General features: G+C 32.0%; 2 protein-coding genes across 2 annotated transcripts in view; one reads left to right on the forward strand and one right to left on the reverse strand.

Moving 5' to 3' along the window:
* Nucleotides 1-1,455, forward strand: part of LOC107437751 (MAPK/MAK/MRK overlapping kinase) — a 31,362-nt gene extending 29,907 nt beyond the window's left edge. Inside the window, exon 12 of the mRNA XM_043055062.2 lies at nucleotides 1,152-1,455. Coding sequence (XP_042910996.1) covers nucleotides 1,152-1,220 — 69 coding nt within the window. The 3' untranslated portion in view covers nucleotides 1,221-1,455. The remainder of the gene's footprint in view (nucleotides 1-1,151) is intronic.
* A 4,814-nt stretch (nucleotides 1,456-6,269) lies between these two features.
* Nucleotides 6,270-15,103, reverse strand: part of LOC107437755 (cytochrome P450 3A8) — a 31,976-nt gene continuing 23,142 nt past the window's right edge. Inside the window, exons 12-14 of the mRNA XM_016049854.3 lie at nucleotides 13,489-13,632; nucleotides 11,507-11,669; nucleotides 6,270-7,959 (exon numbers count right to left, since the gene is read on the reverse strand). Coding sequence (XP_015905340.2) covers nucleotides 7,861-7,959; nucleotides 11,507-11,669; nucleotides 13,489-13,632 — 406 coding nt within the window. The 3' untranslated portion in view covers nucleotides 6,270-7,860. The remainder of the gene's footprint in view (nucleotides 7,960-11,506; nucleotides 11,670-13,488; nucleotides 13,633-15,103) is intronic.

The following is a 15,103-nucleotide window of genomic DNA, read 5'->3' on the forward strand; positions in this document are numbered from 1 at the left end:
TATTAAAAAAATATCCTGAATACAAACCCAAGGCTTTCATTTTTACTCTAAATTACATTAGAATGACGCCACTTTCTTGCAAGTTTTCGAATTAAATTGTTTATTTAGGGTTTGTAGGGAGATATTTAGCCTCATTATACATACGAGGGTTGTAAATTAAATAGTGGCAACTTAACCTTTAAACTCACAGAAGGGTGGGCATTTGCAAATAGGATATGGGAACGGTGAAGTAGAGCTGTTGTCGATGTGTAGAGTGCAGAAAACAGTCGACCTGCTGCTTAGAAGGGTAGTTGTTCTGTGGCGTTAAAGTGAGGAGTTTCGTTTCCATCGCTCTAAAGCATGTTTTCAAAAGGTGATCAGCGGTCGTCGCTTAAAATCGAGGTTGCCCGTGGCAAAAATGCAACAGAATGCTATCGAGGATTAGTGGAAATATGTGACGCAAATGCTTTACCGTATAGAACAATAGCACGATGGGTTTAAGCATCTCGTCTTTTTTCGTCATTAAGCCTTTTGAAAACATGCTTTAGAGCGATGGAAACGAAACTCCTCACTTTAACGCCACACAGCAACTACCCTTTTAAGCAGATCGACTGTATTTTGCACTCGACACATCGACAACAGCACCACCTCACCTCTCTCATATCCTATTTGCAAATGCCTACCCTTCTGTGAGTTTCAAGGTTAAGTTGCCACTATTTAATTTACAACCCTCGTAGATAACAAGAAAATTGACTAGAACCTAAAGTAGCTATTAAGTCCCCCACCCCACCAATGGTCAGACGAAATATCGTTCTGTACAATTTTATTGATTTTCCGATAATTCTATATACATCATGCCGAATACCGTTTTCTGATTGTTAACTTTGTCATCTAGCTGCGAAAAATTCACGTCCTTGCTGGCATTAGGGCGGAATTCAACTAAATTTACGCAATTACATGACTCACTTAAGTCAATCAGAAGCTTGTATTTTTGTAAACATATCGCATTTTGCGATGTGTAAAAATACATTATATGTAATTATATGTACAAATTATATGTAATTTATTTTCCTTCACTTTTACCAGCGAATCTAATTTCATACAGCTTAAGGGTTGCAAAGCAAACTTGTTATTAATTAGTAAAATATTGTTTTTTTTCTTTCTTTCTTTAGGAAAACCGGAATCACAGACATGAACTTACTTCTCACCTGCCACCTATCAATCAACCATGGAGGCCATAAAGATGTCACTTTATATAGGTGCCTCCATAACCATTTTGAGGGTCTTTGAAAACATTTTATGTAGTTTTAAAAACAGTCAATTAGATATTTTGGATTATTTAAGGGGTCCTTTTTTAACATTTACGGGGAATCATTTTTGAACTTTTTTTTCTGCTGGGGATATTTCTGTAGTTGAATTTATTAATGTTTTACTTGGAAAATACAAAAATTACGAAAAGTAACAAAAAAGATAAAAGTATTTACAACTTGTAGTTTAGTTTGCGGGGAAATAGAGTTTTTTGTGCAGCGGATTAGGTCTCAAAATAATTTTTTTTTCCGATGGGGTGTTTTTAGAGGGAGTTATTTTTAATAGCCATGTCCATTATATCTTCCATTCAAAATTTACATATTAAAAGAAGTAACCAGTACATTTGTTGAACTAAAACATATATTTTTATTTTTTCCTTGGGCGAGGAGAGGGCAATTTTTTTTAAAACTTTTTTGGTGCGGTTATTATTTTGATCATTTTTATTACACATCTTTTTTACATTCGAAAAAAAATGTTAGAGTTTTAAAGGGTTTTTATGCAACATTTTGTGATTGCATTGTTAAAGAAGCAGCTCTTCAATTTTGGTAGAAGAATAAATTCCAGCTTACAAACAATTGGATAATAATGACGACGGAAAAGCTCTTAATGGATGGTTGACCGTTTTAAAGGCAGATGGCGCTAGGGGTTAAAATGAAGAACCGAACTTTATGGAGGTATTTAAATTTTTCACCTCATTATACATAATAACAAGAAAGTTGACTAGAGCCTAAATTAGCTATAATCCTTCAATGGTCAGATGAAATATCACTCTGTCCATTTCATTGATTTTCTGACAATTCTACGTACATCATGCCGAACGCAGTTTTCTGATTGTCATCTAACTGCGAAAAATTCATATCCTTGCTGACATTAGGGGGGAATTCAGCTAAATTTCCACAATGACGATGGCTTACTTAAGCCAATCAGAAGCTTATATTTTTGTAAACCTATCGCATTTTGCGATGTGTAAAAATACAGGCTTTGGATTGGCCAAATGTGTCTATCGTCAATGCAAAAATTTAGCCGAATTCCGCCCTAGAAAGCCATGGATTTACGAAATACAGAATTTTTGTATTTAGACGATAGATTAATGAAGATGCTGACAGAAAAATGACGGATTTTACATTGTACTGATATTTTCTTTAAAAAAAAGTTCATTAAAGAAGGAAATGAGAAATAAACTTTCAATTCGATTTTTGGGCCCCTCTCATTTGGCCCCCGGTGCCCCTGCCTATGTCAGGCTCTAATTCTACTTGTAGTCTTTTCAATATAGCGCGTTCTTTAGATCTAATTTTCAACGACTTTCAACAAATGAATTCGGTAGACTCCGAAAGCATGCTGCGATGCTATCCAGAAAATAGCAAGCGTGCTATTTTACACAAATATAGTCAAATAAGGGATAACACTCAAAACATGGCTAACCTTACACTTTATTTATGGTGCGATATTAATTTTGTTAAGGCAGAGGGGTGCCATTGTTATTGTTTTCCAGTGGCGCCATCTATGGCCAAGAATTCGACTTTTGCACACCCATACGTCATACCCGTTTATAGGGCGGACCCATTCATACATCCTCTCATTCATCCACAGATCATAATTTTGACCTGAATCAGAGAACGATCGATCTCCAATCCAGTACCCCAAGAGGTATTGATTTGTTATGGGAACATGGAGGACTTTGCGACTCAACATATTTAACGTGTATCAGTCACCATTTACTACACGGGAAGTCTTCGGTCGGCGGGGTTCGAACTCACGAACTCTCGGACATGGGCCCAGTGCCCTACCGACCAGGCTCTCCCGTATTAATTTTGTTAAATTTGTTTTTTAGGGTCACGTCCCGTTAGAATTTATGAATTAGAGAAAACTCTTATGGATGGTAAAATTACTCAAATCACAATAATACAACTGCCTAGAATATTAAGCCTCTTCACACATCACCTCGTAAGCATACCATAAGTGGAGGGATACACTGGAAGTTTTCTGAATTTCTTCCGGTTTTAGAAAGCTTTTTACTGTTTACATTCAGTCAACCATCCATAGGGGGGCAAAAGGAAAATATTTTCCTGTATGTAAGGGGGGAGGGAGAGGAGAGAGATCCTTGGATTTTGAAAAGTTTTATACGAACCCTCTTGTTTCACATTTTTATCTTTATTTTATCAACTACTAACAACATAATCTGTCACAAATTGTTCAGCGAAAAGTGCTCTAAGGAAAGTTAAAATTATATTTTTAAAATTCATCATGTTTGAAAATTGGTATTTTCATAGGTAAATGAAGAAAAAAAAAAGGGGGGGAAAGCCCGAAAAGAAGTAAAAGAAAATGAAAGGCTAGGAAAAAAACACAGAAAAAGAGCAACGCAACGTTAAATTTGAGCGTGGATTAATTAAATAATGAATATCATCTTATTATTTATTTATATACAAAAAGTTTGCGAAAATACTATTTAGCATTTCATATTTTTTTAACACTTTTATTTCATACTCATACATGATTTTAAATTATTTTTTTTTTAAAATATCAATATTAGCATTTATTGTATTGTGATAGGATAATCATATAAGAATGATACTAATTTTTTTTCTTTTTTCAAAAACTGTATTTTCTGATAAAATATTTCATCATTTTTGTAAATATTTTGAACTTATAATTAGATAGACATCCAGAGATGGATACGATATATATATGCTATATATAATGGATGTATAATAGATGAAAATATACCATCGAATGAGATGTAGAAAAAAAATATAAAATTTTTAATTTCAAAGAAAAAATTTTTTAAATTTTTTTTTCACTTTAAATAAATTCTTGAGTATAAAATAATTTTTTAAGAAGATAAGAAAATACAGCTATAAATTATTATTATGTAAATACATTAAAAGTGACTACTAGTGAAAATAAAAAGAAAAACAGCAGCGGTCGCCATAGCAACGCATGCGCACTGTTTACTATTACTCTTGAACATAGTTGAAAAGTGTGTAAACACCATCAAATCCAAACCAAGTCCCATGTCCCTTACAGCATATCAAATTTCCACTTTGTCATCGAATTCGTGTTGTCTGTAGATCACCCGTATGGTATTTTTTTTCCTCACAAGTTTAACAGTTAATCATTCTCGAACTAGTTATCGAATGTTAATTTCTTTTATTCCTTTGCACTTTCTACACACCTTTGTTATTTCAAGTTTCGGAGTTTTTCTAGTTTTTACGTTGCAAAGCAAAACTGTTAAAACCCAAAACATAGGCGGCGATTTTTTAATATATTATAGGTAATAGTGTCACCAAGTTCAGCAAAAAATGAGAGTTTCTTCTTTAGAATATATATATATATATATATATATATATATATATAAAGTTTTTTTTCTTTTTTTGATAAAAAGCTTTGTTATGTCATTATACCTGAGAACTGTGAGCTTTTTTAGGGCATTTTTTCCAGGAAGTCAAAAGAGGCATATTTTTTCACGTTGAATTGATAAAGACGATCGAACTAATAGTTTACAAGTTATAAAGATTTTCTGCAAAACAAGTTTAATTCAACAAAATAAATAAACGCATTTGATTGGTTGCATTCGATTCAATCAGACCTATCTCGTTACAAAATCCCCTCAAAGATAAGTAACAAATGTGAAAAAATTATCTTAGCCATTCATTTCTACGAAGACTTAAAAATTGTCTAATTATTGAATTGCATTACTACGTATTTTACTGATTGCAGTGTGAAAAATATTCATATCAGAAAACTTTAGATTTTGATATTTTTTAAGCATTTTACCTCTTGTCCCTAAATTGTAAAGATTTTTAGACATTTTTTTTTTATTCAATCATATAATTTTCTGGGAGATTTTTTTCAAAAGTTATTCTAGATACATTCATTAATGAACCATGACTGACAATTTGGAGATTTCCTTTACATATCGTTGATAAAAATTATTTTCAAGCCATATGCTAAATAGTAGTGCACAAACTCTAAGCTTTATTGCGTCAATAAATTTGTAAACCTATTGTTTTGAAAGTGCTTTCTCGTAAAACGCAATGGATTTTTTAGCATCTTTATGATGAAATGGCTAATTTAATCATTTGTGTCTTGAAGAGAAAATTGACAATAAAATCCAAAATCATTCAATATGCATGGCATTGCTCTTATCGATATTAAACAGTAAGACAAGATTACATTTATCAGTAATATTTATTATAGATAAGTAACTAAGTAATAAGTAGTTTAAATAAGTTTTTCTTGCTATAGCTCGTTCACCAGGCGTTGGCACTTGGCTCCGCCTTCATCACGGAGTATCCGACTATATTATTTCGCTATATTAGGAAGAAGGATATGAACAATCCTGAACAAGGTTGCTATTTGGCGATCGTGCGACTAAAATATATGTATTTCGTATTCTTAATGTACATTTTTTTAACATTAAATATTTCAGGAATTTGATGATATTTCTTTCTTTTGAGTGAATAGTTTATCCATTTTCAGACATTTTGCTGCCATATACTTAATTAGCTAGAGTTTCGAAAGACAGATGATAAAGCGAATATGATAGCAGATGATAAAGCGAAATAAGTGACTGAAAAAGAATTCACTGTTTGCTTTTGGCGCGCATTAAGGGTTGTCTCAATTTAAGGCGCGGAGACGTTTTTCCTCTTACTCCCGCTTACTCTTTATCTTCGACCAAGGAGGTGGAGCCAAGTGCCAACTCCTGGTGACTCCTATATTCCACCCTTTAGCACTAAAATCAAAAGGTTTGTAGGAACTGTTTCTTAGTATTGTTTCAAAATATATATTTAAAAAGTCTTCGGCAATCTGCCAAAGCATTTTATAGCTTGCAGGGTGATTTTCTCACCATCATTTCTCTTCTCTGAACAATTTGTGACTTTTCTAAACTTTTAAATCACAATTAAATTTGTATATATTGTTTTTTCTTTTCTTTTGACAATGATTCTCAAATTTGTAAATTTTGATAAAATAAAAGATTCCAATAAAGTATTCTGAATTCTTTAATTTTTTAAAATTTTCCCATAAGTCGCACAGACGGATTCAATTATTTTTTTACACTTTTTCAAAGATTTAAAAAAAAATTGTTTCAGCTATAAATTCGGAAATCAACTTCAATATAACACATTTCAGCGAATAGAATGAGACTTTCAAAAAATGTTAATTAATTGGTGAATAAGTTGATTTCGGACACATAATCCTCCGTAGGAGTGAAATCCCTTTTTATGTTTGAGTACATATGTTTAATACAATTACCTGGTTTTATATCATTATTGCATAAATAATTTATTAATTGCGCAAAATTTTAATTCCAAATTTCACACAATTCCTAAAAAATGCAATTTTTTTCTCTTCAAATTGTAGCATTATACACAGTTTGAAATTTTAGAGCGTGTTGAAAAATAACATCGTGTAGATTTTCATCAACTTTCTAGTAGTTTGAACAATATTATCGTGAAAATCCATTGACCTTAACTTAACATTATGCTTGATAATCGAAAAAAAACTTCAATTACTTCAAAAATTACGATAGAAAAACTCAACGTGTTTGTAGCATTCAAAAATAAGATTCATATTCCCAAGAACCACTCCAGTACGTAAATTAAAGCAACGAAAAAAAAAAAGGAGAAAAAAAAAACACGCAGGATAGCCGAGGGAAACGACGATTGCCGAAAGAGGCAAAATCAGGGCAAGATGCATCTTTTTAGCGATATGAAGGCTCCGTTAAGGAACTGGAAAATCGTTATTCAATCGTCGGATGTGAAAGATTCCAGAACATCAAGGTAAGCTGATGAGAAAAGGGTGATGCATATATTACAAATATTTATTACCCCGAGTATACTCGGGCATAGCTAAATTCGGCGATACGTGTCGTTTTATCACATTTTTACTCGGCCGGCAGCAAAACAAAAAATTATGATAATCTGCTGTGATTTGGAAGTTTGCCAGTTTTTGTTTGGGAGGTTTGCTATGTGGGGGGACTGCAGACGATGTTTTGTGCAATTGTATATACGATGGTTGATTTATAAACATAGAAAAGAAGAGTTAAAAAAAATGGTATTCGCGAGCGAAACTGAGAGTAATGCAGGTGATTTTTCAGATGATGAAGATGTGAATATATACAAAGACTCATATTTAATTTTTTTCATTTGCCCGAGATCATTTGGGATAGTAAACTGATGGTAAATTATGTACTTTTTACACATAAAAAAATTAAAAATTCAACTTAGAACGTGTGTATTATGTTTTGTTTTAGTTCCTTGCACTTATTATTAAATAAAAAAATATGTTGATTTTTGCATTTTTTCTCTTCGAAAAAATAGATAAGGGAAGCGGTTAATATGTTTTGGATTTCTCATTCATGGGTCTTGAGAATGGGCGCCTTATTTATGAGTGCTCAAAACACGATGCTTTTTTTTCCTCCCTTAATAACTTTTGATGTTAATCAAGTTTTTTTTCTTCTTTTATCAAGTAGCATGTCTTTCAGTTTCTTAGAGTTACTCCTTCCACACTATTATGGTTCATATTAAAGCTGCAATTCCATGTCGATTTAAGTATAAGTAGGATGAAATTGTATCAAATCTGTAGTGGAGAGTCATCTCTTAATTCGAAAGACAGAAATATTTCTTGAGGTTGCAGAAGTCCAAATGCATTCGGTCGAAACTGTATGGGAATCTAAAAATAAACAAGCAAATAAATAAAAAAAATAAATAAACAAAAAAAAGGTGGGAAAGTGCTTTTTCCACCTTCAAGCCTATTCGCCATCGCAAGCCTGTTATACTATAAAATTAAAGAGTGCATTTTTTTTAGCTTATTCGCCTTCTGAAGCCTGTTACACTACATAATGGAAAAGTGCGTTTTTTAAGCCTATTCCAACTTTAAACCTATTCGCCTTCTGTAGCCTGTTACACTATATAGTGAAAAAGTGCGTTTTTTAAGCCTATTCCATCTTTAACCCCTTGGGGACGGTTGATTCAGAAAAGCATTCGTACAAAATGAAAATCAAATTGTAATTAAATAAAAAACGGTAACTTAAATGTAGTCGTTGCTAATTTGACAGATTTACTTTGCTTTTACTTTAATTATTGTTAGCTTAATCTCATATATAATCAATATTAATTCAAAGCATAACTAAATAGTTTTATTCTAAACAAAGTAATGGTGAATTAAATAAATCAAACAATTATAACTCCGCCCACAAATAAACTGCTAAAGAATTACTTTGATTACCAGTTTTATCTTTTTGCTCTAGTTGATACGGTTTTATGACACGTTATTATGGCACGTATTTGTGACAGTCGGCGCGAAAGGGTTAAGCCTATTCGCCTTCTGAAGCCTGTTATACTATATATAGAAAAAGTGCGTTTTTCAATATTTCGACCTTTTTTTACTTTTTTTTTTCTATGTAAATTCATCAAACATCGTATATACAATGGTGAAAAACAACGTCTGCAGTCTCCAACAAAAAACTTCCAAACAAAAATTAGCAAACTTCCAATCACGGCAAACTACTGTTATTTTTTGTTTTGCTTCCACGAGTAAAAACGTGATAAAACAAAACGTATTGCCAAATTTTGCTGTGCCCGAATTTACTCGGGATAATAAATATTTGTAATATATATACAGACCCGAGTTAACTCGGGGAAGCGGTTAAATTTATATTTACATAAATATCTCTAATTATACCCCTATAAATATCTATAATGTCTGTATAAGTTTCTATATAAGTTAAAATATCTATATAAGTTTCTTAAAATATTTAATAAAATAGGAATGAAATAAACGATACATTTATTAAGCTGTAAAAAAATTTATATTGAAATTTTGGGAAATTTCGTTACAAAAGTTATCAACAGATGGTGCTGAAAGCCGTCTGGGACCAGACCTATCATTTCTAGCTTTAAAACGTGAAAGAAGGCCAGGAGTTGGCACTTGGCTCCACCGCATGTAAACTCTCTTTACACACATAGTATCCCCAAGAGATTTTGAGTGCGCTGATTGGTTTTCTCGGCATTGCCTTCTGTTACGTCTTTTTGTAGCTCCTCCCCAATAACATTTCTCCGTAATTTGTTCCCAAAATGTAAATCAATCATAAATCAGTTCCAGTATATTTATCATACTAATTTTATGACAAATGTTAAAGTTTTGTTCAAAATATTAAGCAGCGTTATTAACTGTATATTAATAATAACACATTTATTTAAATCTAATTTTCTTTAAATTTTATGCTAATATTTTTTAATATTAATGTTATGAATTTTAGGTAAATGAGAGGTAAACAATCATGTTTTGGTAAAACATCAAACTAGTATAACAATAATTATTAAACATAAATTAAAGTTTTATTAGCTAGCTTTTATGTAATATGTATATAAGAATTGATTAATATTCAAATTGAATAGCATTGTGAATATCCTTATGCACTTAGAAATTAAAATCTCTTACTTAAATTTAATAAGTATGATTGCAGAACCACTCAGTTAAGTTTTGTTATTATATGAGATTTTAAAATGTATATAAATAAATTTTTAAAATTGTGTTTGATTATTTGAAAAAGATTTTATCATATTATAGAGGAAAATATTCTAAAATGTTTTAAAAAATGTAATTATAATTCAGCAAAAAAATTGTCGAATTTTTCAAAAACTTCTATTACATTTCCCCTGCGGCACTTTCATAAACGCACTGTGGTGACAAACAAATAATTTCCAGCAATTAAATAATAAAAATATATTTACAATCCAATAGAAATGCACTAGAATTAAAAGGGGGAATTTTTTGTAAATTTATTCTTTAATTACTCATGGTATTAATTTAATGGACAATTCATAATCACTAACTTTTATTTTGATGGGAATTATGCAATCAAAAATTATTAAAATAAGCATCTTAAAAGACAATTGCTTGATTTCTTAGATGTCAATTAATAGTTTTTCGGTTTATAAAACATTTAACAAATTAAAAAAAAATAAAAAAAACATTAAAAATAAGTTATAAATAGGTAGGCATAATGCAGATGTCTTAGTTTTAATTTATAATAATAGATGGCACCACTAAAAAATATTAAATTAAAAATTTTATAATTTAATTTTAGTAATCCACAAGAAATAAACCAAATATTAATTTAATTCGATGAACATTAATTTAATTAAATAAATATCAAGTGAAAACTACTCAGTTTTCATTTTGTAGTGAGTATAGGAATTAAGCAAGGCAATTGAATCCGATTTCAATGTTATTCAATAAATTAGAGGGATATTAGCTTCATAAGAATTCATGCATGTAATAATGATAAATTTAGCGAAAAAAGCATTTCCCATAAAAATTAAATACAAAATTTTTCTTAAAATAACTAAACTAGTTATTTACCTACAAACAAATCTTTGTCCATGAAGTTTGGAAGTTCTAGAATTCCATTTCGTATTGGTAAGTTCCCCAAATTCCATTAACCACTTGTTGCAATCGTCTAAATTTGGAACATTGTTCTAAGGGTAATGGTATTTGAGGAAATATTTTTTATTTCATTTTTAAATGAAGAAGGCAGTTTCTCTGTTAAAAAAACTAACATTTCAAGTTTGTACACAAAAGCTGGAGTGTAGAAATCACTCTATGCTGAAAATAACAAGCACGGCAGAATGAAGTAGCCATACGTCACAGATGGCGTTGCCGAGAAAGCCAATCAGCGTGAGCAAAATCACTTGGGGATACTATGTGTGTAAAGAGAGTTTACATGCGGCTCCACCTTCATCGCGTGATACGCGACGATACTATTTCGCTATTATTGGAAGAAGATTGTGAGCAATCCTGAATTGCTATTTGGCGATCGTACGGCGAAAATATTTATTTCGCAAACTTAGATGTGCCTTTTTTTAACATTAAATATTTCATAAATATGATATTTCTCTCTTTTGAGTGAATAGTTTGTCCTTTATGAAACAATTTGCTGGGAAAACAGCAGTTTTTAAATTTAAAATATATTTAATTAGCTAGAGTAACAATAGCAGATGATAAAGCGAAATAAGTGACTGAAAAAGAATTCACTGTTTGTGTTTGGCGCGCGGGTTGTCTCGGTTGAAAGCGCGGAGACGTTTCTCTTCTTACTCCCGCGCTGAAATGAACTCTTCGTCGAAAGAGGTGAGGCCCAAGCGCCTGGTAAAAGAACTATACATTCCATCTGTTAATAATTGCAGTTCCTCAGAGTTAATAATGAAGAAAAGCATACTTTTGTGTGATGGCAGGTGTTGATGTTGAAAGAGCTGATGATATAAACGAGGCACACTTTTATTTCCATGAGAGCGAACCTCATGCCAATGCAATTTCTGGGTCCATGTCCGAAGGGAAGATATGAATAGGAATCTCTCTTCTTTCGTTCCTCAGGGCTGAATCTAAAAATGAATTAAAAGAATCGTTCTCAAAGCGATTTCTATAGTTAGTCTAAAGTAAGAACTCCCCTAGTCATTCGTCTGTACCCGTGTCGGTAACTATGGTAACGAGGTATAACTATTTAGAGTAGGGGTGTTGGGGTCACTGTTTAAGACAGGATTTGGCTCGGGTTTGGCGAGAGAAAATGAATCGTTTTCTTCGATTTATTGTGTTAGCTCTAGAGTGAAGAGAGAAGTTACCCTCTCTGAAATGCGCTATTCCTGTTTTCATAGCAACAGGTGGCCTCAGATTTTATGGCGAGGGGAGTTCTTACCGTATATAAATGGTAAGAATCATCATTTAACACATTTTAAAGAAGGTATTCACGGTTTCCTAAAGTAGTAGATTTTTATATTTCTAATATAACAAATTAACAAATATTTTTTTACACAATGTAAATAAAAATAGATATTAAGGAAAACATATATGCTTCTTCCTGCGATATCGACTATTTTGCCAGGATTTGCTAATAGAATAACGATAGGATTAAAATTAAACACACTTCCTATTACTCTGTTAGAGGGTCAATACTTGAATTCTCGAATGAAATTTAGTTTATTCTTATCATGATTGTTGCTCATTTTAAATTCTCTCATTGTTCTATTCTTAAAATTAAGGCAAATTATCGAAAACTGCAACAGGATATTACAAATGATGAGACAAACAGTTTCACTCAATCTTGTGTCGGATTTGTGCAATTCATTTAGGCTCCCACGAAATGTTCGTAAATATTAGGGGGTCTTTAGACAAAACTTTTTACGAAACCCTGAATGCTCTATAACAAGGCTCCCACTCAATTTTCAAAAAAAAAAAAAAAAATTAAGGACTTTTCAACGACTTTTAAGGACCTGAAATCGAAATTTTCAAGAACCTACGTAGGAAGGGAAAAAATATGTATTCCCATTTCTCCTTTAAGATTTTACTCATTGGAGCTTTTCGAAAACTGCGTTAGAGCAAATTTCTTTATCATTTCATATTTGGTGGCATTATGAATTGCATATATCCGAATTTACCGGATTTTGAATTCAGTGAAGAAGGAAAAAATATCGGAATTGAGGTAAGTCCCTTCCATTTTCTACATATTAGAAAGGAACTTTTTATTTTGACACATTAGCAAATAAAATGAAAAGTTTCAAAAAATCGCACATGCTTTAAAATGATAGCATGCTACACGTGGTTAAAACGAGACTAATAATAGACAAGGTTTCGTTTAATGTTTTCTTGTCAATATTTGAGTTCCCATATCCATCTTGTATTTGTTATACAATCATATGAGAGGGGTAAATAAGGATAAGAGTCTTTTCTAAATTTAGACCAGACAAAAAATTTGATAGACTCAGCTGACCTTAGCTGTTCCAGTTTCATTAATAAAGATAACTGGGAAACGAAGTGAGAGTGATTGAAATTTCTATTTTCATGCTTGTTTTGTAGGAAATATTATTCCGAAAATTACCCGGAAGGACTCTATAGCAGAACTCAAGGGCTTCTTGGAGCCCTAATTTTTTCGGACAAACTTCAAGGACTTTCAAGGTTGTACAAGTACTGTGGGAGCCCTGTATAACATTTTATTGCCCATATGGAAAGGACAACTTTTTTTTGCAGCTTTCCTCCTTCAAATTTAATTCTCCGGACTAATTCTTAATGGCATAATTCTCTGCAAGCATGTTGAGTCGGGAACATGTTCTTCACCTTCTGGAGAACCTTCCAATTTACGAGAAACATGTTGAGTCTTCCCCAGTACCGTGTTAGAGTTTAAAAACAAGCTATTCAAATGAGGATTACCTGTCTGGATCAAATTTCTCAGGATCCGGAAAATACTTAGGATCATGATGCAGGGCGTATATTGGAACTGTGACAATCATATCTTTTTCCAGAATGATGCCAGTGTCACCCAATTCGTATTCAGATTCAACTTTCCGTTCAGTTCTAAAAACAAGAAGAAGATAAAGAATGTTTCAAATTACTATTTGTCAACTTAGAAAGTTCGGAAATTTAAAAAAAAAAGTTGCGATTGCTTCATCACGATCAAACGCTTTTTCTTTTCTGGATTGGACTCCGTTAAACATTTCAGATCATGGGTTGCAAAAACTGTCTCCATTGATGTTTGATTTCATATCCTTGCCTATGTACGTGTTTCACAACAATACTTTTCCTTCTTTCCTTCTTAATTCATATTTATATTAAAATCACCATCAAGACAATCATTGTACGTTAATAATAAAAAGAATTTAAGAAATACTTAAAATTATTATTATGTAAATACAATAAAAATGACTGCTAGTGAACAATAAAAAGAAAAACAGCAGTGATCGCCATAGCAGCGCATGCGCACTGTTTACTATTACTCTCGAACACAGTTGAAAAGTGTGTGGACGCCATTCAATCCAAAACAAGACCCATTTTGTTGATGGGTAATAATAGTTTTGAGGGTTTTCAAATATCTTATGATGTAAAGTTAGGAAGGGCGGGTAAATTTGGTGAAATCTCGTTGTTTACAGTCAAGAGAGGACTTATTTTGATACTCTGGTTTTGCGTCCGCCACTGTAGTTTGTTTTGCTAAATGACAACACAGAATCTGTGGTAAGAATAATATGAAGAATTTTCTGAGAAACAACATGAAAAAAAAAATAGTTTTGTTATTTCTCCTTCTGTTCTATCTTTCTATTCAGAGACAGTAAAATTTTTCATGAACCTCAGTCATTATTTATATTTTTGAAAATGTTTAGAAACAGACGATAAAAATAATCATTTTCATCATTATTGTTTCTATACTTTGTTGTGGTTTTTAAGTGATTATCAGTATTCGTTTTTAAGTAAAGCTTTTAATTCTAGTTCTTTAAAACTTTCATTCTTAGCTCTTTTTAGTTCTGAGAATTATTGATTCATATTTCTACGCATTTATTATTTTTATCGAGCATGCTTCTGATAGAGTTTGTAGAATAGAGCATGAATTTAATTCTCATCCATCTGAGAGGCATCAAAAAGAGCTGAGCATAAAACTTCCTAGAATATTAAGCCTGTTCACACCTCACCTCGTAAACATAACTTAAGCGGAGGGATACACCGGAAGTTTCTTCCGGTTTCAGGAAGCTTGTTATTGTTTACATTCAGTCGAACATCTATAGTAACTTAAAATATCGCCTTCAATAATTAATTAGAATACTTGAGGTCATCTCCTCTAACCAATAAGATTGAGTACGTGAAAATCCGACCATTAGGTCAAAAGTTTTTTCCATCCAGTATTTTATCAATGACACTCTGCTTTCCTGGATATTGCGTGGACCGCTGTTCTTTTTAAGCCGTTTAACCCCTTCCTTCTCGCTTCCATGAAAATGACGGGATCAGATTTCGCCCTCTATTTCTCGCTCCCGTGAAATTTTCGAGCTGCAGTGTTCAG

Source organism: Parasteatoda tepidariorum, chromosome 8, assembly GCF_043381705.1.
Source record: "Parasteatoda tepidariorum isolate YZ-2023 chromosome 8, CAS_Ptep_4.0, whole genome shotgun sequence".
NCBI classification, from domain to species: Eukaryota; Metazoa; Arthropoda; class Arachnida; order Araneae; family Theridiidae; genus Parasteatoda; species Parasteatoda tepidariorum.